The 22,211-nt window shown below is 45.8% G+C and overlaps 1 protein-coding gene and 1 long non-coding RNA gene across 2 annotated transcripts; one reads left to right on the top strand and one right to left on the bottom strand.

Moving 5' to 3' along the window:
• The first annotated feature begins 4,340 nt into the window (after positions 1 to 4,340).
• On the top strand, positions 4,341 to 6,368 carry LOC131319782 (uncharacterized). The gene is made up of 2 exons (XR_009198036.1): positions 4,341 to 4,537; positions 5,766 to 6,368. It is a non-coding gene; the product is annotated as an uncharacterized LOC131319782 (long non-coding RNA).
• A 790-nt stretch (positions 6,369 to 7,158) lies between these two features.
• On the bottom strand, positions 7,159 to 9,112 carry LOC131319774 (rust resistance kinase Lr10-like). The gene has a single exon (XM_058350166.1). The coding sequence runs from the start codon at positions 8,357 to 8,359 to the stop codon at positions 7,394 to 7,396; it is 966 nt and encodes a 321-aa protein (XP_058206149.1). The 5' UTR covers positions 8,360 to 9,112; the 3' UTR covers positions 7,159 to 7,393.
• Positions 9,113 to 22,211: the final 13,099 nt, after the last annotated feature.

Raw genomic sequence — 22,211 nt, forward strand, 5'->3', positions numbered from 1 at the left:
CAGGAATCGGATTCCTACTGTATTCGTTGTCATTATTGATGAGAGATGTGGACTGTCATTTTACCTAATTCTACATGTTACGTGTGTAAGTATGTGTAATTATTTGCATGTTTGTGTGTGGTTGTAGAATTATTCTTTACCTTACACCCATCACTCCATCATGACTCATGCGAATTTCCCGTCCATCACCCACCCTTGCATTGCTGCAAGACGAGCATGCATATCTGCGAAGTTTTACATGGCTTTGGCGCCCTCACGGATTTAAAAGGCTTTGTACAAGGAAGATCATGATCTATTACTAATAGTGCTAAACTTTGCATCGACCAAACGATGTAGGACTTGTGATCACTTATCCATACGTACGCCAAGACTCCCTACCAGTCCCAGATGCCTGCACTCACAGCTAACACACAGTCAAACCAGGATTTTACAATCTCCTTCACTTAGGAAACACAGTTCGGTCGGTGCAAATTTTGATATTATTTGTAACGACTTGCTCCCCCCTTGTACAAATAGTTCGCTTTGGTCATGCCAAGCCAATGGACTTTTCAATTGGTCACCTACCTTGCCTTTTTAAAAAGGCCTCGTTGTGGTTTGTCATTAAGTGATGTGAAATGTGTAACCCACCCACCTATTCGGCCACCGAAACTCTCTGAATGACCAACTTCACTGCTAGCAGCCCAACCAAAGTCGGGTGTCACAAACACATTGCAACAAAAAAGAGCGTAACAAACAGAGTTGCACAAAGAGAACAAAAAATTTCTCGATACTGAATTCATTTTGATTGTTAAGCACACAAAAGTAGTATATTTCACAAATACATATATGACGTTCTTATCATTTGTCTAACCCACTAAAAACGAAAAAAATAAAATATGTTTTTTAGTATGTAAAGAGGAACCCAATCTCTCTCTCTCTCTCAGAATAGGATTTTCCTGGGGGAGGGGCGGTGCCTCCCCCCTTTCCGCTCTCTCTCTCCACTTCAGATTTCTCCCCCTGAACTCGACGTGTTTCGACGTCGATCTTGTCTGTGGGACGTTGATGCCAAGTGACAAAGGCTTCTTCCGATCTTCCTCATCAAAGCAGTCCGCTTGCATGCTCCTCGTTCAGATCTTCCTCACCATGTGTTTTTCTGTCTGATCTTCCTGCAATTCCATTGTTGTTATCAGGCTGGTCCCTTCCTCATCTCTCGGGGCGGCACATAGATTTGCACCCTGATGAAGGTAGCAGTTCCATAGTTTTTTGGGACAGAGGTAGTAGTTGATGTCGCTGTACGGTGGGGTGTGGCTGTTGTCGTGATTGAGGTTCCGAGCAGCGGTTTGACCGGTGTTTTTGGGCGGCTGATTTTAAGGGTGTGAATCTATTGTAGGTTTTTTATTTGTTGATGTTTTTGTTTTTTTTCTGTTTTCTCTCCCATTTTGGGTGCTTCCCTCACCCCTACGTGGGTGTTGTGTTGGTCACTTGTCTGGTGTTAAGCTGATTGGAGATATACTCCATTTGTTTTACGCATTTGGTTGTGTGAGGTCATGAATGTTCTACGTGGTGTTTTGGCCTCCTTTGTGGTTGCTAAATATTCCTATCCTATATAACTGGACGATAAAACAGTAAACAAATAAAAAAAATCATCCACCGTCACTGCTCTCTCGCTATTTGTGTTTGGTGTCCATGCACGCAGTGTGCGCGCCATCCTTCTAGTAACTTGAAAGCGAGGCTGAGAGTTCGTTGCAATAAAAAATAAATAAAAGGGAAAAAAACTGAAATGGTCCCTATAGTTAAGTGTTTGTGTCAACTTGGTCCCTGTAGTTGTAATTGGCTCAATTTACACTCTGTACTTTCCATTTTGTTCCAACTTGGTCCAATTACTAACCGCCGTTAGTCTGCCGTTAGTCCTTTTAACAACAAAATCAAATGACCCCTTTTTTGGGGATTAAAACAGTAATTCTCTCATTCTTCTCTTGCCCTAATAATTTAGGGGTGAGCACGGGTTGGGCGGTTGGGTTTGACCCTCGAACCTGACCCGATATGGCGGATAACAAATGTTTTAGGCCCGCAAACCGAACCAAAAAGAGGTAAGAACCGTCCGCGATCCTGATTCTTTATGTCGGGTCGGGTCGGGTCCGACAAAAAATCGAATTTATCTTTATGAATTGGTTGGGTCGAGTAAGAAACGCATCAACCCGGAACCCGAACTAAAATCTGATTTTTAATAGAAAATGAACCCGTACCCATTCGAAACACATATTCGACCCCGCCCAGGACCTTTCAGGTCGGGTCGAGTCCGCGGGTGGACGAGTTTTTTGCACAGGCCTACCTAATATACTTCTGAACCGAAACACAGCTCATTCTTCCATTCTCCATTGATAAGGAGGCACCTGAGAAGAAATTTGGCTATAATTTTCTGCAAAAAGTTGCCCTCTAATTCAGCATTTTCATGATCAGCCATGAGGTAACATAATCATTGGTATTGTCTACCTGTTTAACTTGTAGACAAATAGTGAGATGCCTTATTTTTCTGCATAGTACTGAAAATGCATGTAGAACCATGTTCAAAAGTCACAATATGATATAAATCCAAAGTCACAACACGATAAAGAACCATGTCCAAAAGTCAGAATATTATATAAACTCATGGGTTGTTAGGCTAAATAAGCCTAGTGGCTTAATTTTTTATCCTTATTCAATTTTTTCTGCATTTGTTAGTTTTTTTTATCAATTTTTTTCGGGATTATTGCTTCGTCATAATGAGAGGAACCGAAAAAATAAAAAATTACCATCAAAATCCATTTTTTTGAATAAAGACGAAAAAATTGGCTTATTGGTTTAGTTTTGTCTTTATTAGCTTATTTTTGTCTTTATTTAAAAAGACTAACTGTGGACTAACGGCAGTTAGCAATTGGACCAAATTGGAACAAAATAGAAAGTACAGAGTAGAAATCGAGCCAATTACAATTACAGGGACCAAATTGACACAAACATTTAACTACAAGGACCATTTCGGTTTTTTTCCCTAAATAAAAATACATTTGTTGGGAGCAACACATTAATAAGCATCTCAATAAAGAAATGAAAGTTCAATATTCCCTAACCTCAGGATTTTATTTGATAAAATTCTAAAAGGAGTTGGTGACTAGAGCTAGATGCTGGGATAAGCAATTCATTTACATTACCAAAGGAATTTGGATAGAACAGAGGTTTTAGTATATTGCAGATTTGGTCTATAAAGGGTAATAAAGAATCAGAATAGGTTCAGTCCAGAAGTCATATTTTGTAGAAAATACAGAGTATTATAAAGTCCCTGTCGGATCAGCTCTTTCTCCAATCCACAATCTTTTCATGTGCTTCTAAATTTCTATTTGGTGAGCATTCGGACCCACAACAATGATTCAAATTGTTAATCTCATGTCCAGCAAAAAAAAGAAGAAAACATCTCCGTATAATGTACACATAATCAGACATAGGTAGACGCATGAACAAGTTATTTTTGTTCGATAAAACCAAGCCTAAGATCATATTTCCGTCCCTATTGTACAAACCATAAACCTAAAAGACTTCTCCTAATTAACCTTTTGAAATTTTAAGGGAACTCTCGTAGTTGTCTATGTAGAGTCATAAATGTACCAATGTCTGCAAACAAATCTTCAATAGCCGTTTCTCACTCCAAATTGAAAAACAAGTGCGTGTTAGGGGTGTACAGAGGCTACCGATTATGTGGGTTGAAGACAAGACAGAGTACATTTATTGTCTGCTCAGTTTTCATGCATGGTGACAAGAAAGTGAATGGATTAAATCCGTCAAAAGCCTCTCTACCAACACAATTTAAAACACATTCTGGACACAACTGTATGATAAGTCATGTGATGCACGTGAACCCATGTGCATCGAACGACTCATCGTATAATTGTGTTCAGAGTTGTGTTTTAAAATTGCGTTGATTGCATTGCGCTAAATATATTGGCGGTTGGTATTTGGGAACAACTGCGTCAAACTAGGATAAAAGTCTAAATCTACCATTTATCGGGATCCTCAAAGTGTCTCAAATATATTAATTGAATAGAGGTTGAATAAAGAGTCAAATGCATAAGACATTCTAAAAGGCGACTAGTTAAAGTAACTGTAGAGACCCATAATTATTTTCTCAAATTTTAAATGTTTAATATGTATTTGGATTATCGAAATATGGATAATGCAGAAGATATGAGTTAGGTCAATGTGAGATGACTTGTAAGTTATGGGAGTTGATGATGTAGTTATATACTTGAAGGGTGTGTGTGTGAATTGGCCTATATAACGATCAAAATATCGGGGAAGATTATTTTCTTCCCCTGTACGCCTTTCTTTCTCCCGTTCTCTCCTCTCTCTCGGCTCTCACCTCTCTCACCTTCTCCCTTCGATTTCATCTTCTACGAGTGAGATTTTTGAAAAATCCCAAGTACTAAAGTTGTTCTTTGCGACAAGAGCTTTCTATCCATCCAAGAAAATTCACGATCGGAGCACTTCGAAGTTTCCTCCATGTTCGGGCTTGCTTCTAACCCTCGAGGTAGGGATCTCCTACCTTCTTTACATGTCTAAGTGTTAGTTTGATGTACAAGAATCAAGTTTGATCATCTATTTTGAGTCTTGAATAAATCTTGTATGCTGAAAATTTCGTGGGTTCTGCTAATCTGTTTTTTTGGAGCCTTTCTGCTAGGAATTAATTTTTGGTGCCTTCATAACCGTTAAAGTACGTTTCAATACGAAGATTTCGGTACTAAAATCATGAAAAACCGAGAATCACACAATTAGTTATGGATTTTTGAATACTGGCTGTTTGCTGGATGTGCGAATCTGTGCGTGGCTGTCTTCTTTTAGCTTTCTGGGCGTGATGAACATTTTGGGTAGCTTTGGGTCTTTTACAGGAGCTGCATATTTAAGTTAAGAAGAGATTGGCATTGGAATCAAGTAATTTGGTTAAGTATACAATTTTTGGTGAATTTCTAAAGTAGGGTTGGTTGACTGGTGCGAAAATGGTTGCGAAACTGTTTTTCTTTTGATTGTTGGGTTAATCTCCTCTCGTTTTTGAACCTGGGATTTTTACTGAGTGTAGGGCTTGTCGTGGTGCAACTTTTGGCTTTGGTTTCACTATTTTTGGGTTTAAGATGAGAGAGTTATGATTTTTCAATCAATTTTACTTATTTCCGCGTAGAATCTGACAGCATCGGCGGACTTTGGTAAAATGGCCATAACTTCTAGCTCGGGACTCGAAATGATGCACCATTTGTTTTGTTAGAAACTAGACATATAAAGCTTTCCAACGATACATCCCATGCATCATGGGTATGTCCGAGCGAAATCAGATTTGCATCCAAAACTGACCCAAATTCTGCTTTGCACCAGTTTCACTGCTACGTTGAGCTATAATCGCAAGGCCATAGTAAGGTTATCCGAACTCCGTTTTTGATGTATGACCTATGGACCGAAGAAAAAGAAGTATGCTTTTCAATGGTTTAAGTGTCGTCCTTGAATTAGCATTGTTTAATTGGATATAGTCTAATGTAAAGAATTAACTTTGCCAATTTGACATGTGGGGATACAATGGATTGATTTAGATGATTAGATGTTGGATTAAAGAGAACTTGTGGTGTTTAAGAGATATGCATTGTGGGTGTATTGACATTGATGTTGTTTGATACTTAGAGAAAAATAAACACTTTTAGGGCATTGTATTGAGCATAAATAGAATCATTGAGTATTGTCTAAACATGTTTCCATTTGATTGAATGTTCTAGGAAGTTCGAGTGGTCACGTGGATCGAGGTGAGTGATTTAATACTTAAATTACATGATTTTGAACTTGTTTTCTTTAACAAACTTATTTGAACAAATTTTATGAATTGTGTACTCCATGGAATAGCAATGGAAGGTGGACCTATTTGTGAAATATTTGCGAATCTATTTAATGGCATTCCCAACGTCCGGTCTTGCTAGGGGACGGCTTAATGGCTAGCAAGGGTGTTTGAGGTTGGTATGTGTTTTGGGATAATGCGTAGACGTCTGGCTTATCCACTACCAGGGACGCCTGGTAGCTTTGGAATTTTGAATAGCGGAATGTGCATTATATTTGGCTTATGGTTTTGAGTTCTTTATTTTGAAAAATTATCAAAGTATTTTGCATTGTCCATGGAAGGCATGTGAGTTAAGTATTAATCATTCACACGAGCTTTGGCTTATGTATTTTCTTTTCCACCTTTCAGGAAGCGACGCGTAGTGTGGCAGAGTGTTTGCTTTAGTTTGTAAATTTGTAGGTAAGCACAGCTCTGAGAGGTTTATCCTTTGGTTTGTAAACCTATGTAAGACTTTGGTTTGTTATTAATAAAAGTTAACTTTTGCTTCCGCTGTTATGTTTAGCCCCTTTTGACTATCGCTTGCTTAGATGATATTTGATTTGTGATTTGGCCTTAGTGAGAAATCACTGGCATTTGTCATGATTAAGACCTCAAGGGGCGGGTCAGGGTCGTGACAGTAACAAATTGACTTTTTAGTACGATTTCATCCAAAATTTAGGGAGACTGATGCGAATACTATTTCCATTCTTGAAACGTGAATGCTATAGAAATTCTATCGATTCTTATTTTAGTAGAAGCTACATTACACTAACCCAGAAGAAGTTACATTACCCTAACCCCAACTCAACCCAACCCAGCCTAACCTATCACCAAGAAGAATATCAATATACTCGGTGTAGGAATTGAACCCATAACCCTCACTGCACTTAAGTACGATTGCACAACCATTGGAAAAACGGTTTTGATTGAATGCTTTAGAATTTGACTGGGCTAAAACAAAGGAACATACTACTCCCTCTGTCCCAAAATATTTGTTCGGTTCGTAAAACGAGGACTGAAAAATAATGCATTTCTTTCAAGGCAAAATCTAATTTTTTTTTTCATAAATTAAAAGAATTCATTGACATCTAGTAAATGGTTGAAAAAAATTTGAACTTTCCTTGAGAAAATTTTATTATTTTTACATCGTCGTTTTACAAACCGGACAAACATTATGGGACGGAGATAAACTCCAGGGTCTTTGAAAATCTGATTCTATCAAGTTTTCAAAATTTCTCCAGCATTTATTTAAAACAAATGGTGCAAACATAAGACCAGTGGGCCTAAGAGACAATTCTTGATCCCAGTACAAACAATATCTCGATATAACTTTAACATAGACAATGTAATTGTTCCCCTTGTTTGATTCATAACCAAGGTACAAGGTTTGCTTAAGCAGTCGCCTACAAATTAATGCTAACACACCCAGAATAGCACATGACATTAAACTGATAGTCTTGTCTTTTAACACCATCAATCAAAATCATATAGAATCAGCATAAACCCTCAAACTAGGATATTTAGTCTTGAGAGTTAGCGCCCAGTCATCTCACTAGTCATAGCATCCGAACAAGCACCTGACAGATTGGGCAACATTATGTTCATTCCATCATTCTCAGCCGGCATAGCTTGCGAATACAAAAAAGGCTTCGAAGGCGTGTGAAGCAATTCGAAATTTCCTTCAAGCATCTCAACAACTTTGTTCATGGACGGACGGTCACTAGGCCTCATTTGTATACACCATAAAGCAACTAGCATCATCTTCTTTACCATCTCGCTCTCCTCCTCGGTAGTCTCTCCAATTTGCAGGTTCTTTCCTTCCGCGAATTGATCATAAACCCATGAAGGGAAGAAAACTTGGCTTGAATTAGCTGATGAATTCCAATTTCTTCTCCTGCCTGCTAGTTCCATTAACAACATTCCGAAACTATAAATGTCAGCTTTATAGGAAACGCCCCCAATATTTTTGTTGAACAACTCAGGAGCCATGTAACCCAAGGTTCCTCTAGCTGCAGTCATTGTTATAGTGCTCTCATCTGTCGGATACAATTTCGCAAGCCCAAAATCGGAAACTTTTGGCGTGAAATTCTCATCAAGGAGAATGTTATGAGGCTTTATATCAAAATGTAGGATTTGCATGTCACAACCTTGATGCAAGTATCCAACGCCTCGAGCCACGCCTAGAGAAATCTCGTACATTTGCTTACAACTCAAGGACAATTTGGCATCTGGAGAAGAGATGAACTTCTCAAGAGACCCATTAGGCATGAAATCATACACAAGAGCACGCTTAGACCTCTCGGCACAATATCCAATTAGCTGAACAACATTGACATGATGAATCCTTCCAATGGTAGCAACTTCGTTGATGAATTCTTGTCCATTAGCTTTGGGCTTGCTTAACATTTTAACTGCTACAGGAGGGCCGCTTCGGAGCTTTCCTTTGTATACAGACCCATAGCCTCCGTCCCCCAACTTGTCCCTAAACCCATTGGTCATCCTCTTGATGTCCGAGTAAGAGTACCTTATGGGCGCGAGGTTATTTTGACTTCGTAAGAAACCTTCTATGCTATCAAATGTGGATAAATGTCTTGTTCTGAACTTGATGACTAAAAACCAAAACACACATGGTACACATAGAACCCTTGCTGCGAAGACCGCTCCTGTGTTATTCAGTCATGGAAAATTACGTAGCAATACCAAAACTTTGCTTTCTTGGAATTATATTTATTTGCACGGGATCGTTCTTCAAACAGAAATATGCACACACACGTACTTATTCATATACTATTTGTATGTCACATTTCATTTGACCTTTCATGTACTCCATCCATTTGGTTCATTTATTTTGGGTTGTTTTCGGGCTATTAAAACATGTACTTACTGTGGTTCATCGTAGACAGGCTCATAGGAAGTGTAAGGTCTTACTCTTACCTATCATCGTGGCCATCCAAATGAGCAGACTAAGTCCAGACCCTGCGGGAGAAAAAAAGAGATTAAATATTTAGCCATGTGAGAATGTGGATATCATAGATGTCTAACTATTAAATTAATTATCTTAATAAAAGATACTCCCTCCGTTTCTTTTTAAGTGTTCTGCTTCGTAATTCCAACTTATTAAAAAGACATCATCATTATACATTCACATCAATTTTTACCTCTACTTTCCATCCTTACCCTCTATGGAAACATCATAATTACATTTTTACTCACTAATTTTTCAAATGGAATCTACTTTTAGAAGCAAAATGAAAAATTTACCAACTTTTATCCACTAACTTAACAAAATTGACACTTATAAAGGGACAACCCAAAATAGAATATTAGACTCTAAAAAAGGGATGGAGGGAGTAATAATATTTCATCGAATATTGTACTATGTAACAAGGAGCAGCAAAGATCCTTAACTCTTGCTGTCGTTACAAGCCTAAGGGTGGAGGAAAGCTGGTATCTATCTCTTGCTTAATATTCAATCGATTTCTCTAGTCTATAGACATTTACAAATTGAGTATTTTCTACGTTCAATTTTGTATAGATTCCAAGTATTCTATACAAAATTGAGTTTTTTTGTTAAATGTCCTAGCCAGACACGTTTAAATGTGGCACGGCACGACACGACACGGTCTTAGTGGGCATGGGGCACGGCGCAGGCACTAAAGTGGGCGGGCACGACACGAAAGTTGGCCTGACACGGCAAGACACGAGCACGGTACGGATGCGGGGCAGGCATGGCATGATTCTAGCAGGGCACGAGCATGGGCACAGACATGGGGCACGAAAAAACAACAAATTAAGTGTGGAGGCTTCGGTAATTGTCTCGGTAATATAACCGGACCACCATCAACCGAGGCCTCATATTGACATTGGCCTGTGTATATCTTTTTGTCTACTCGCTCGGCGTCAAGTCTCCTGTTTACACTTCGGTAAGTTACCGAGGTATGCATTCCGTTTGGGTCTTTTGGCAGAATGCAGCATAGCAGGAGGGGACCATGATCGATACGTGGCGAAAAGGATCATCAGCCCATGTGCTTCGTAACCGTCTTATCCCGTGGCATCATCTATGATGTCATCAAGGGCGGTTACCTAAGCGTGACCTCCACGCACTGGCTTGGAGCCCAAGTTAACCTAGGTCTATAAATACAAAGGGATATTCATCTTTGGGAGGTATGCCATCTTCCCCTAACCCTAGACCTAAAAGCAACTCTCCTTACATCTAACTTGATCGTCGGAGGGTCACAAGGCTATTCCAGCCTTAGTGACTTGTTGCAGGTCCAGCGGCGGAGGAACGGAGCAGCGGAAGTGAAGTACTAGTTCAGGCGAAGGTCCCTCCTCCTAAATCGAACCCCTACAATTGGCGACTCCGCTGGGGACCTAGCCATCCTTTCAACTTTCACTTTCCCCCCATTTGCTCCGTTAAAACATCCGGAATCAAACATGGTGGAGATCGACGACGCACATCACGGTGGTACCGCCCACGGGCTCGGTTCCCTCGTGGACCACAGCCTGGCTTCTGGGGGAGCGGCGGCCCATGGAAAGAACCATATATCCATCGGAGTTGGCGCCGGAGCGTCAGCTCCAGACGCAGGCCCATCCTCCGAGCTCCACTCCTACATCCGCCATCTCGAGCGCAAAATCGATGATCTCACGACGGTTGTAGACCGCGACAGACACGTCCGAGACGAGTTGGCAGAAATCAAACACCTCCTCATCTCCCCATCTCATTCCTCCGGGAGCCGCGGCGGAAGAACAAACCGTCGCACCCCCCCACGCAGTCACGAAGCCGGTCACCTGCTAGAGCACAGATCCCGTCCTTCAGTCAAGGATCGTCTTGAGTCACCAAGACCGGTGGACACACGAGCCCCAAAAGAAACATCGCGCAGGGACCGTTCTCGCTCTCCTGCGAAACTTCGAAGGAGGCCATCGGCCTTTGACAGGCTCGGTGGTGGGAGCGTCTCTGCCTCCTCCACCCACTCCGTCCTTGTGGGCAGGACAGGCCGGGAATCTACCCCTAGCCTCACAAGGGCATCCAGGGGAGATGACGGCCTTGTCGAGATCCAGACCAGAGGATACCGGGAGCGCCTGAAGGGCCCCCGAGCCAGAAGTCCCATCGTCTCGCACCCCGGCGGCGCAAACAGCAGGAGCCCGGTCACCGAGCGCCTCGAGGCTTCCGCTCGGGATAGCTACCGACATCATCGCCAGGAGCGTTTTCCCAGAAAAACGGTTAGTATCGATCCAAAGAGAAAGGAGCACGAACGATTGGACAAACTCGTCCCCAAGAAACGTACAGCGACTGAGCGTCCAGACGGCCCCGACCGTTCGATCCGACCTCATCGCGATGCGCGACTTGCACGACTCTCGACCTCTCCATTCACAAGAGAGATCGACTCGGTTACCCCACCCAAAGGATTCTCCCAACCCAAGTTCGCAAAATATGACGGCAAGACCGAGGCGTACACTCATCTGGTCCAGTATAAAACCGTCATGTCTCTATTTCTTCGGAATGAACCCTCGGACGATGCTTTCCTGTGCAAAGTGTTTCCAGCAAGCCTCGGCAACCTTGGCCTCACCTGGTTCAATCAACTCCCGGCTCGGTCAATCTCCTCGTTCGATTCCCTCTGTGACGCCTTCATGGCACGGTTCGTAACGAGCAACAAGCACGAGAAGGAGATCGACTCCCTCTTAGCCCTCCGTAAGAGGAACGACGAAACGCTTCGGCAGTACACCGGCCGTTATTGGGAGTTGTTCAATGAGATAGAAGGTTGCGACGGTGTCATCTCTGCCCGAGGATTCAAGCTCGGTCTCACATCCCAGGACGAGCAAGTCTACGACGACCTCGCTCGCCATAAGCCGAACTCTATGAAGGACCTTATGACTCGAATCGAGAACTGGTGTCAGCTCATCGAGTCCAAGGCAGAGAGAGGCATCGGGAAGCCTACAAGTTCAAAAGCGTTGAACACTTCGGTATCCATACCGACCTCCGCACCTATTTCAACCCCGAAGAAACAGGTCAACACGATCAAGCAGTCGCCGAGGAGGGGGCCGAAGCCAAGTGACTTCAACGCCGAAAAGACCGTCTTCACCATTCCCATCTACCGGATCATTGATCAAGTGAAGGATCAGCCCTTCTTCTCCTTCCCCAATCAAAAGCTCGGAACCGAAAATGGGAAAATCAAGAATCCCATCGTTCGATGCAGCTACCATAGCGAGCAAGGTCACTTCACCACAGCATGCAAGCCCTTCAAGGCCTACTTGGAACAGCTTGTTGCTGGTGGCCACCTCGGCAACTTCATCGATCACGAGAAGACGACGGCTCGGACACAGAGGACCGAATCACATACCGAGGAAGAGGTACAGACAATCAACGTCATACACGGTCCCTTGAACCCCGAAGCCGCCCGAGTCATCCGGGCAAAATTGAATGAAGCCTCCTCCTCCAAGCAGGTCATGCTAGTTGGCCCCGAACCGAAGCGCCCCAGAACCGACGACGGCTCCAAATGGACGATAACGTTTATCGAGAAGGATCTCGACCGCGTCCAGCTTCCCCACAACGACGCCCTCGTGGTCACGCTACGCATCGGAAATTTCAACGTCCGTCGCGTCCTCGTAGACCAGGGCAGCTCTGCCGAAGTCATGTACTACTCCCTTTTCAAGGATCTGAAGATTCCCGAGACCGACCTCCGTCCTTCCGAAGTTCCCCTTATCGGCTTCAACGGAGCTCCTGTCTGGCCCATCGGTATGATCACTCTTCCTGTCCGTGCCGGCTCGGTAACGCTTGAAATAGACTTTGTGGTGGTCGACGTCCCTGGCCCTTATAACGCCATTGTTGGTCGAACCTGGCTACATAGGCTTAAAGCGATTGCCTCCACTTATCACCAAGTGGTACGTTTCATCGGCACTAACGGACACCAGGAAGACCTGTACGGAGACCAGACCGCGGCCAAGCAGTGCTACGTCAACGCTGTCCGAAGCACCAAACAGACCCCCCGGGTGAATCTCATTGAAGCACCAGAAGCCCCAGTTTTGGAGGACGTCGGTAGATCCCCCGACGACAAAACCGTCGAAGATGTGGCCACAATCCCAATCACCGAGGACGGCTCCCGCTTCTTCCTTGTCAGTTCCTCACTTAGTGACACTGATCGGAATGAGACGGTAGCTTTTCTCAACCGAAACATTGAAGTGTTCGCCTGGACTCCCTACGAGATGCCGGGGCTCGATCCCTCTTTCATATGCCACGAGCTCAACATCGACAAAGCCAAGCGACCGGTCGTACAGAAAGCACGACGGTCCTCTCCCATTCACTCCGAGGCCGTCATTGAAGAAGTCAACCGACTCCTAAACGCTGGGGCAATCAGAGAGGTCCAGTACCCCAAGTGGTTGGCTAACACCGTCGTAGTCAAGAAGAAGAATGGCAAATGGCGTGTCTGCGTCGACTACTCCAACCTTAACGATGCCTGCCCGAAGGACTTCTTTCCTCTTCCCCGAATCGACCAGCTTGTCGACGCCACCTCTGGTCACGAGCGACTCAACTTTTTGGATGCGTACCGGGGCTACCACCAGATCGCCATGAGCGAAGGCGATATCGAGAACACCGCCTTCATTACCCCCCACGGGATCTTCGGTTACCTCGTAATGCCCTTCGGTTTGAAAAATGCCGGAGCAACCTTCCAGCGAATGATAACCAAGATGTTCGAGCAATTACTGGGAGACACTATGCTGGCATACATTGACGACATGGTGGTTAAAAGTCTTCGCGCCGGTGATCATCTAACTCACCTTGCCGAAGTCTTTGAGATACTCAAGCGCCACAAACTCCGCCTCAATGCCGAGAAATGCGTATTCGGCGTTAGCTCCGGAAAATTTCTCGGCCATCTCGTCTCCCGGCGCGGTATTGAGGCCGACCCTTCCCAAATTCAAGCAATTGATCAGCTCTCGGCTCCCCACAACAAGCGCGATGTTCAGCGTCTAACCGGGATGGCTGCTGCTCTGAATCGGTTTATAAGTCGCTCCTCGGACAAATGTCAGCCATTTTTCGCTCTACTAAAAGGCAGCCGACGAAGCTTCAACTGGACAGAAGAATGTGACCAAGCCCTCCAGCGACTAAAGGAGTATCTTTCCACGGCTCCACTCCTCGTCACTCCAAGGGACCAGGAAGACCTGTTCCTCTATCTAGCTATCTCCCCGCACGCCGTCAGCTCGGTGCTCGTCCGACAGGAGGGTCGGGAGCACCAGCCAATCTACTACTCCAGCAAAACCATGACTCCCGCCGAGACGCGCTACCTCCCCCTGGAGAAGCTCGTGCTCGCCCTAATCTCAGCCTCCCGAAAGCTTGCCCCGTACTTCCAGTCTCATCGCATCATCATCCTGACCGAGTTCCCCCTCAAATCTCTTCTCCGAAAGGCCGATCTCTCCAACCGAATTTCACAATGGGCCGTTGAGATTGCCAATTTCGAAATCCACTTTCAGCCTCGGACAGCAATAAAGGCTCAGGTTCTGGCTGACTTCATCGCAGAGCTTACACCGCCCAACGTATCTGCTTCGGCACCCCCACCGAGCACCGAAGCAGTACTCCAGGCCAACCCTAGCACAGCTTGGCAGCTCTTTCACGGAGATGTATGGAAAATGTACGTCGATGGCGCATCCAACAGCCGAGGCGCAGGTGCGGGCGTCGTTCTTCTCTCACCCTCCGGTGTCTTGCACGAAAGCTCCTTCTCCATCAATTTCCCAGCCTCTAACAACGAGGCCGAATATGAGGCGTTGATCTCCGGACTCAAGACTGCCGAAGCCATTGGCATCGAAGAGCTCGTCGTTTACAGCGACTCCCAGTTGGTGGTTAACCAACTCTCTGAAGAATACGAAGCTCGGGATGACCGCATGCGTACCTACCTAAGCGCCGCAGTCCAGCTCATTCAACGCTTTAAAGCAATCAGAGTCGAGCATATTTCAAGGGAACAGAACGCCCACGCCGACGCCCTGGCAGGTCTCGCTTCGGCATTCTCATGCACTGGGCACCGATCCATTTCCTTCAATTCTATTGACAAGCCCAGTTTTGAACTCGAAGACCTACAGAAGGAAGTACTCAACATAGAGCTCGGTCCGAGCTGGATGGATGAAATCGTCCTTTACCTAAGGGAAGACTCCCTTCCCACCGACAAAAAGGACGCCCACCGACTCCGCAACAAAGCTGCCCTCTTCTGGCTCAATCCCAACGGCAAGCTTTACCGAAGATCGTTTACCGGGCCGTACTTATTGGTTGCACACCCACATCAAGTTCCGGGCATTATCGAAGAGCTTCACGCCGGTGACAGCGGTTGTCACTCCGGTGGACGATCGCTCGCCCACCGAGCCCTCACTCAGGGATACTGGTGGCCGACAATGAAGAAGGACGCTGAAGAGTTCGTCAAGCGTTGCAAAAAGTGCCAGATGTTCGCTCCCATTATCCATCAGCCGGCCCGGGACCTGAGCCCTCTCACCAGCCCCTGGCCCTTCTCCCAATGGGGCATGGATATCGTTGGAAAGCTCCCAGTCGCTCCGGGTGGATTCAAGTTCCTTTTAACCGCAACAGATTATTTCTCGAAATGGGTCGAGGCCGAGCCCCTGGTAACCATCGAAGAAACAGACGTCATCCGCTTTGTGTGGCGCAACATCATCTCACGCTTCGGTGTGCCGTTCGCCATAATTACTGACAATGGAGGGCAGTTTACAGGACAGAAGTACCGGGCTCTGCTTGACGAATACGGTATCAAATGGGACACGTCCACTCCGGCTTACCCCCAGGGCAACGGACAGGCTGAGGCGGCAAACAAAGCAATTTCATCCGGGCTAAAGCGACGACTCGAGTCACGGCGAGGAAAGTGGGCCGAAGAGCTGCCCAGGGTACTCTGGGGCTATCGTACGACGCCTCGGCGATCAACCGGTCGCACACCTTTTTCCTTGGCATTCGGAATGGAGGCGGTCATCCCACTCCAAGTCGGACTCCCAACAATGAGAACAGAAAATTTTGATGAGTCGGTCAACAATACCACCATTGCTTCGGACCTCGATTTAGCCGAAGAAGAATGGGACAACGCAAGGATAAAGCTCGCTTCATACCAACAGGAGGTTGCAAAGGGTTACAACCGAAGCGTGCGCCTCCGGTCGTTTAAGCCTGACGATCTCGTTTGGAAAAAGGTGGTGGAGAAGTCCAAAAAGCAAAAGTTAATGCCCAATTGGGAGGGTCCTTACCGAGTTCTCAAGCACCTCGGTTCGGGTAATTACAAATTGGAGAAACTGGATGGTTCCCCCATTGCTAAGTCATGGAACGCCAACAATTTGAAGAAGTTCTACGGATAGTGCTCGGCTACCGAAGCCCGTTTTGTCCTTATTACGTTGCATTTTCTTTTGAGAAAGTTTTGAAGGCAATCTACTTATGTATTGACAATACCCCGAGTTTTAATGAGAATTCTCTTTGGCACTATTCGTACACTGATTGTTTAAATTACTTGTGCTTGGTCTATTCTTGCCCGGACCATTTTATACCGACTTCAGGGATATTGTTCTCCCATAGGTGATACCCTCGGAGAAAAATTCCCACCAAGTCGCCCGGGCCTTTTCGGTCGTCTAAATTTTTGGTCACTCGCTGTAAGGATACTCGGCCTTTTTCTCCGAGCCCCTTACACCGACCCATCAAAAATTTCTCTCTGTTCGGACTCGCTGCGTCACTAACCTATGGCAAAAGCCGTACCACTTCGTGACCTCGGCCTACGTCCCTAGCAGTAATACCATCCCGCCTCTGCTCGATAGGCTCATTTCTATTAATCAGCAGGGGCGTGCAATGTCAAAAGTTCATTACAATGAGTGGTTCTGATTCGGTCCTACTAAGCTGGGGCTTCGGAACGAGTCACTTTTTCTTGATTAAACATCTTTTTTATGCTTGGCAAAACGATTCGGTTAATGCTTCGGTTAAACTTGTTTCTACAAACTTTTTAAGTCCCACCGAAGCAGGGGCATCATAACCTAAGGAGCAAACCAATCAAACAAGCATTTCAAAGATAAAAACATTCAAGAAAAGAAGAGCATTCATTCACGAACAATAAACAAAAAGGGTACTGCTTCAAGTATCAAACGATTACAATCCCTGGAACGGCAAACTCCAAATGTCCGGAGCCGTCCAGTAAACCGACCATTCAAGCAAAAATTAAAGTACTTTTTCAGAGTTACAAAATATAAAGTTCCTATGCTTCATCAGGGAACAGGGGCACTAAGGTCAGCTGGCTCCTCGGTTGCTTGGGGCTCCTGGATCGGCACCTGCTCGTTTTCCTCCTCCGGTAGCACGAGCTCTTCAGGAGGGGGCTCAGGCACGGTTCGAAGCTCCGAACCCTCTGGCAGAGTAAGCTTGCTTATCAAGGCCTCGTGGCCGTACCGAAGTCCGTCCAAGAACCGATCCCTGAAGAGCTCGGCTTCTATCTCCCGGACCTGCTTCTTATATTCTACTCCGGCAGCATCCCAGCCCTCATCATAGCCTTTGTTCCTTGCAAACTCGACCTCCCGAGCTCCAGCAGCCCTCAATGTGTCAGCATCCTCCTCAGCTTTTTTGGCTTTCGCTTCGGCAAGTACCCGCTCCCGGTCGCACCGCTGAAAGTCGGCTAGGTAGAGGTCACAAGTCTCCCTCGCCACTTTCAGGTCGTCCTCTCTCTGAGCAAGAGTCTTCCTCAGCAACTCCATCTCCTGCTCCCGTGCCTGGCACTGTTCGTTCACAGCGAGCACCCGAGCACCGGCCTACCAACACAATTAAAATTGATCAAAATTCCAATAAACGATCAAGGGGGTAAGAAAAGAAACTTTCAGAAGTAACTTACTTTCAGAAGTGCCTGCGCTATCTCTCCTGTCAGATCCACGGTGCACCCCTCAACAGCTCGGGCATCCTTCGGAAGAATACACGACCGAAGCAGCCCAAACGCCGTCCCAATGTTAGAAGACGCGCTATCAGCATGATGAATCAGGCGCCCCGAGTAGTGACGAACCTCGGGGGCCCAGGGGACCTCCCTCGCCGGAACACGAGTCCCCGTTTCGGTTCCCCCCCGGCTCTCCACATCTCCCTCATCTCCTCGGGCTCCCGTTTCATCTATCAAGATCGGCTCCCCGCCCCTTCCTTGTCCGAAGCCTTCTTCCTCGGTCCGAGCCCTCTTCTCCGGAGGCTCCCGAGGAGAAACAGGGGTCACCCTCGAGGCTCCGGCCCCCGGTGAGCCAATCCTGACGCCAGCGCCCCGTCCTCGTGGCCTTTGGCGCCGAAGGTTGAGCACTTCTCTTCCACGACCGGTCATCTCTGCACTAAGTCCCGTTCTTTCTGGGGTTTCCCGGTCGATTTCTTCTCGGATCACGCCTCGGGGACCAGAATCACCAACTTCGTCTTCTGTCGCCCCAACTCCTCATCTCCTACCTTCTCCTCTTCCTTGGTTTCTCCCTCGGCCACGTCCTCGTCCCCCTCGAGAAACTCCTTGCTGCCGCGGCTTCTTTTTCAAATAGCCGGTATAAGTCGGTTTGTATCCGAGCAGTTCAGGTGCATACCGACTCGTGATAGGAATGGCGTAAGCAGCTGTTATTTGCGCTCGGTTAGCCCTTGCCCGAAGCTCCGCAACGATTCCCTCGGCTGAAAGATAGAGAATGGAAGAATCAGTATACAATGAGGAAAGAAAAATGTGCAAACAAAATAAAGCTAAGAAGATGCTTCTACCGACCAGGAGCCCCAGTTTCAAACTGAATTGTGGTGGCTGTGTCCGCACTTTCCCCGGGCCCAAACATAAAGTTCCCTGTGACCGACACATAAATACTCGCCCACTCTTCTGAGTCAGGAAGATGGTCGATAAGGAAGGTGTCGTATCCCGTCCTACAGGAGAGGTAGTGACGGTCGCTCTCCCGGTTAACTCCGACGAGGTATACGCCGAAGAGCTCCTCGAGTCCGAACGTGAGGTTGTATTGCCTCCTCAGCTCTATAATGCTCGTGATGATCCGGTAGGAGTTCACCGTAAGCTGAGAAGACGTGAGGGAGAGGGCTCGGAGAACCCTTCGGACAAACTGATGAAGGGGGAATCTAACGCCCCCCTCTGTGATAGCCATCAAGGGGAAGATGAGGGCTCCCTCCCGGTGTGGAAGGTCCTTGGGGTCGCTGTTCGGTAAGATCCGAATGTCGACGTCATGAGGAACGCTGTATACCCTCTTGAATTCGGCATAAGAAGCCGAGGAGCCGTCAAAGTATTGATTTCGGTATGGGCATGGCCTCATCGCCCTCCTGCGTCCCCGTACCTCCTCGGGGGCATCGGCGAATGGACCCGGACCTTGGTTCGAGGTACTTGGGGCTTCCATCTCTTGGGAATCAAACGTCGTCACCTCACGAGGAGCTCTCGAGGGTTCAAATGGTTCAACGCAGTCGATTGGAGTCCGGAAGAATGCTCTCGCCCGAAGTGTCTGGCGAATGTCCTCGGGAATCTCAATAGGAGAAGAGCCTGAACTACCGGAACTGTCCGAAGAGAGCTCGATGACCATTCGCTTCTGCCTAACCAAGGAAAGGAATACAAAAACCCGTTAGCTATCTGCTCAGGAAAGAATCAATGTCTAGCGCTCGGTGCGGAATGGTCATCGCCCCTCGGAGTCCTCGGACAATCGTTTCCTATAAAAGCATTTCCCTCTCGGAAGAATTTCTAAAAATCAGAAGTCCTTTCTCTTGGGATCAAGGTGAGTCTAGGTCTCGGGATGTGTTTTGGCCTCGGGATGATTCTAAGACTCGGGATGAGTTTAGACCTCGGTAATAGCGTGAACAACGCTGGAGAAGCCCAGCGCCGCCTTGAACCAGACGGTGGCGAGCGGTTGCTCAACCGTAACAAGTGCAAGAAAATGACGAAAAACTCAAAAACAATGATCAAAACATGAAGAATAAAGCAAGGAGGTCGACATACCTCAAGTTTGTGCAAGATCTCCCAACCAAAATGATCGAAATCTCGATTGAAAGCTGGAAGTATACGGCGGCGGCGGTTCGACTTCAGAAGCAGAAGAAAGGGTGACGATCTCACCTCTGTCTCTCCTATTTATATTGGTAGAGATGGAAAGCTGCGCGGGAAACGAAGCGTCGTGCATCGAGCCGTTAGATCATCGACATGTGTTATCATCGAACGGCTAGTATCAAGGACTCTGCACCGAGGACAGGCGCCGGATATTCAGACCTTAGGCATGTTGACGCGTGTCACCGAAGCGACGTTTCGTACCAATCAACTGGCATGGCACGTGCCGAGGCAGCCTTTTGATTCTGAGATCTCGGCAATAGCTGACATGTGGCTCTTCTCTGGAGCGGGTTGAACGAAATCTACCGAAGCAACTTCACCTTTCGGTTATTCTTTAAAAAGAAAGACTAAGGCCTGATGTCTCATACGATAGGATCAAGACCCTGAAGCAGAGGTGCAACGCTCCAGGGACTTGAGGGGCTATTGTGGAGGCTTCGGTAATTGTCTCGGTAATATAACCGGACCACCATCAACCGAGGCCTCATATTGACATTGGCCTGTGTATATCTTTTTGTCTACTCGCTCGGCGTCAAGTCTCCTGTTTACACTTCGGTAAGTTACCGAGGTATGCATTCCGTTTGGGTCTTTTGGCAGAATGCAGCATAGCAGGAGGGGACCATGATCGATACGTGGCGAAAAGGATCATCAGCCCATGTGCTTCGTAACCGTCTTATCCCGTGGCATCATCTATGATGTCATCAAGGGCGGTTACCTAAGCGTGACCTCCACGCACTGGCTTGGAGCCCAAGTTAACCTAGGTCTATAAATACAAAGGGATATTCATCTTTGGGAGGTATGCCATCTTCCCCTAACCCTAGACCTAAAAGCAACTCTCCTTACATCTAACTTGATCGTCGGAGGGTCACAAGGCTATTCCAGCCTTAGTGACTTGTTGCAGGTCCAGCGGCGGAGGAACGGAGCAGCGGAAGTGAAGTACTAGTTCAGGCGAAGGTCCCTCCTCCTAAATCGAACCCCTACATTAAGAATTTTAACTTTATAAAAAGAAGAGTCAAATTTTATTTTGTGAAAATGAATTATTTTAGTTTATTACTTTATTTTAGTCAATAGAGTTTTGTTTGTAAAATTAACATTACAAGATAAAAAATAAAATTGAAAAAACCTATCAATAAATAAGAAAAAAAGGTTAAAACATAAGTAACTTAATACAAAAATACAAAAAGTGCAAGAGTTGTATGTTATTATTATCTAATCCTAAATGAAAATGGCTAAATCTAACAAAATGGTTTCAAAAAAGAACCTCATGGAACCGAACCCAAGTTTTCAAGATCTTTGCACACATCACACACCACCAAGCCCAATAATCAAGTTGTGCTCTTAAATGAAACAGCTAATAGCCGAGCAAAAAAAAATGGAATAGCTAATATATATTATATAGTTCTATTGTATAAAAACGGGACCTTATACGGTAGCCATACAATTGCAACACAAAATACCATTGCAAGCCAAACCATAGAAATCACCCGCCTTTGCCACCATAGAATAACCATAAAAATCACCCGTCTTTGCCACCATCACCACCACAAACATCCAACACCATTGCAAGCCAAACCTCCACCAGGACCACCACGTTACAGCATCCTCACCCTCCAATCATGCACCATCATCATTCATCACTATATCTGCCCCATCCCCACCCATCCCTTGGCTTTTTGGGCTCGTCCCTTTATAAAACGGAAATTGTTCCAGAAGAAAAAAGAGCCTTGACCAGAGTTCATGCACTTATTCGAGCTTGGGTTAAAATGCTTAAGGAATTTCAAAAAATTTCAAGCTTGTTTTAGTTGGAGAAAATGACTACCCATGACATGTTTTGATAATTAATATCTGCCAAGGACATGCTGAGAACATTTGTTAATGTTGAAAATATCCTTGACGGATATTAATTATCAAAATACGTCTTTGACCGTCATTTTCCCTTTTAGTTATGTGAGTCGTGACAAATGAAACTAAACAAACTTGTAAGTTATAATCGATACATTGCATTTTTTTTTTAAAAACTATTTTAAAAAACAGCATGGGCACGACACGGGAATGTTGGCTTTTTGGGGAAGATTTTTTCCAGACGAAAATCAGTTGGTGATGTGCCGGCACGAGCACGACACGACACGATTTAAAAATGGTACAAAACGATTAAGTAAACGAGCCAGCATAGCACGACACGATTTAAGTAAACGGGCCGACATGATACGATACGATTAAAAACGGCACGGCATGGTACGATTAAGAAAACGGACACGGCACCGCACGACACAAATTACGGTTGGCACGAAGCTAAATAGCATGGCACGACACGTTTGACACCT

The sequence above is a fragment of the Rhododendron vialii genome, chromosome 3a (assembly GCF_030253575.1).
Source record: "Rhododendron vialii isolate Sample 1 chromosome 3a, ASM3025357v1".
Classification (NCBI taxonomy): domain Eukaryota; kingdom Viridiplantae; phylum Streptophyta; class Magnoliopsida; order Ericales; family Ericaceae; genus Rhododendron; species Rhododendron vialii.

Bases quoted from the DNA above. Each gene is read 5' to 3' on its own strand.
- LOC131319774 (XM_058350166.1), bottom strand. From the start codon at position 8,359: ATGACCAATGGGTTTAGGGACAAGTTGGGGGACGGAGGCTATGGGTCT.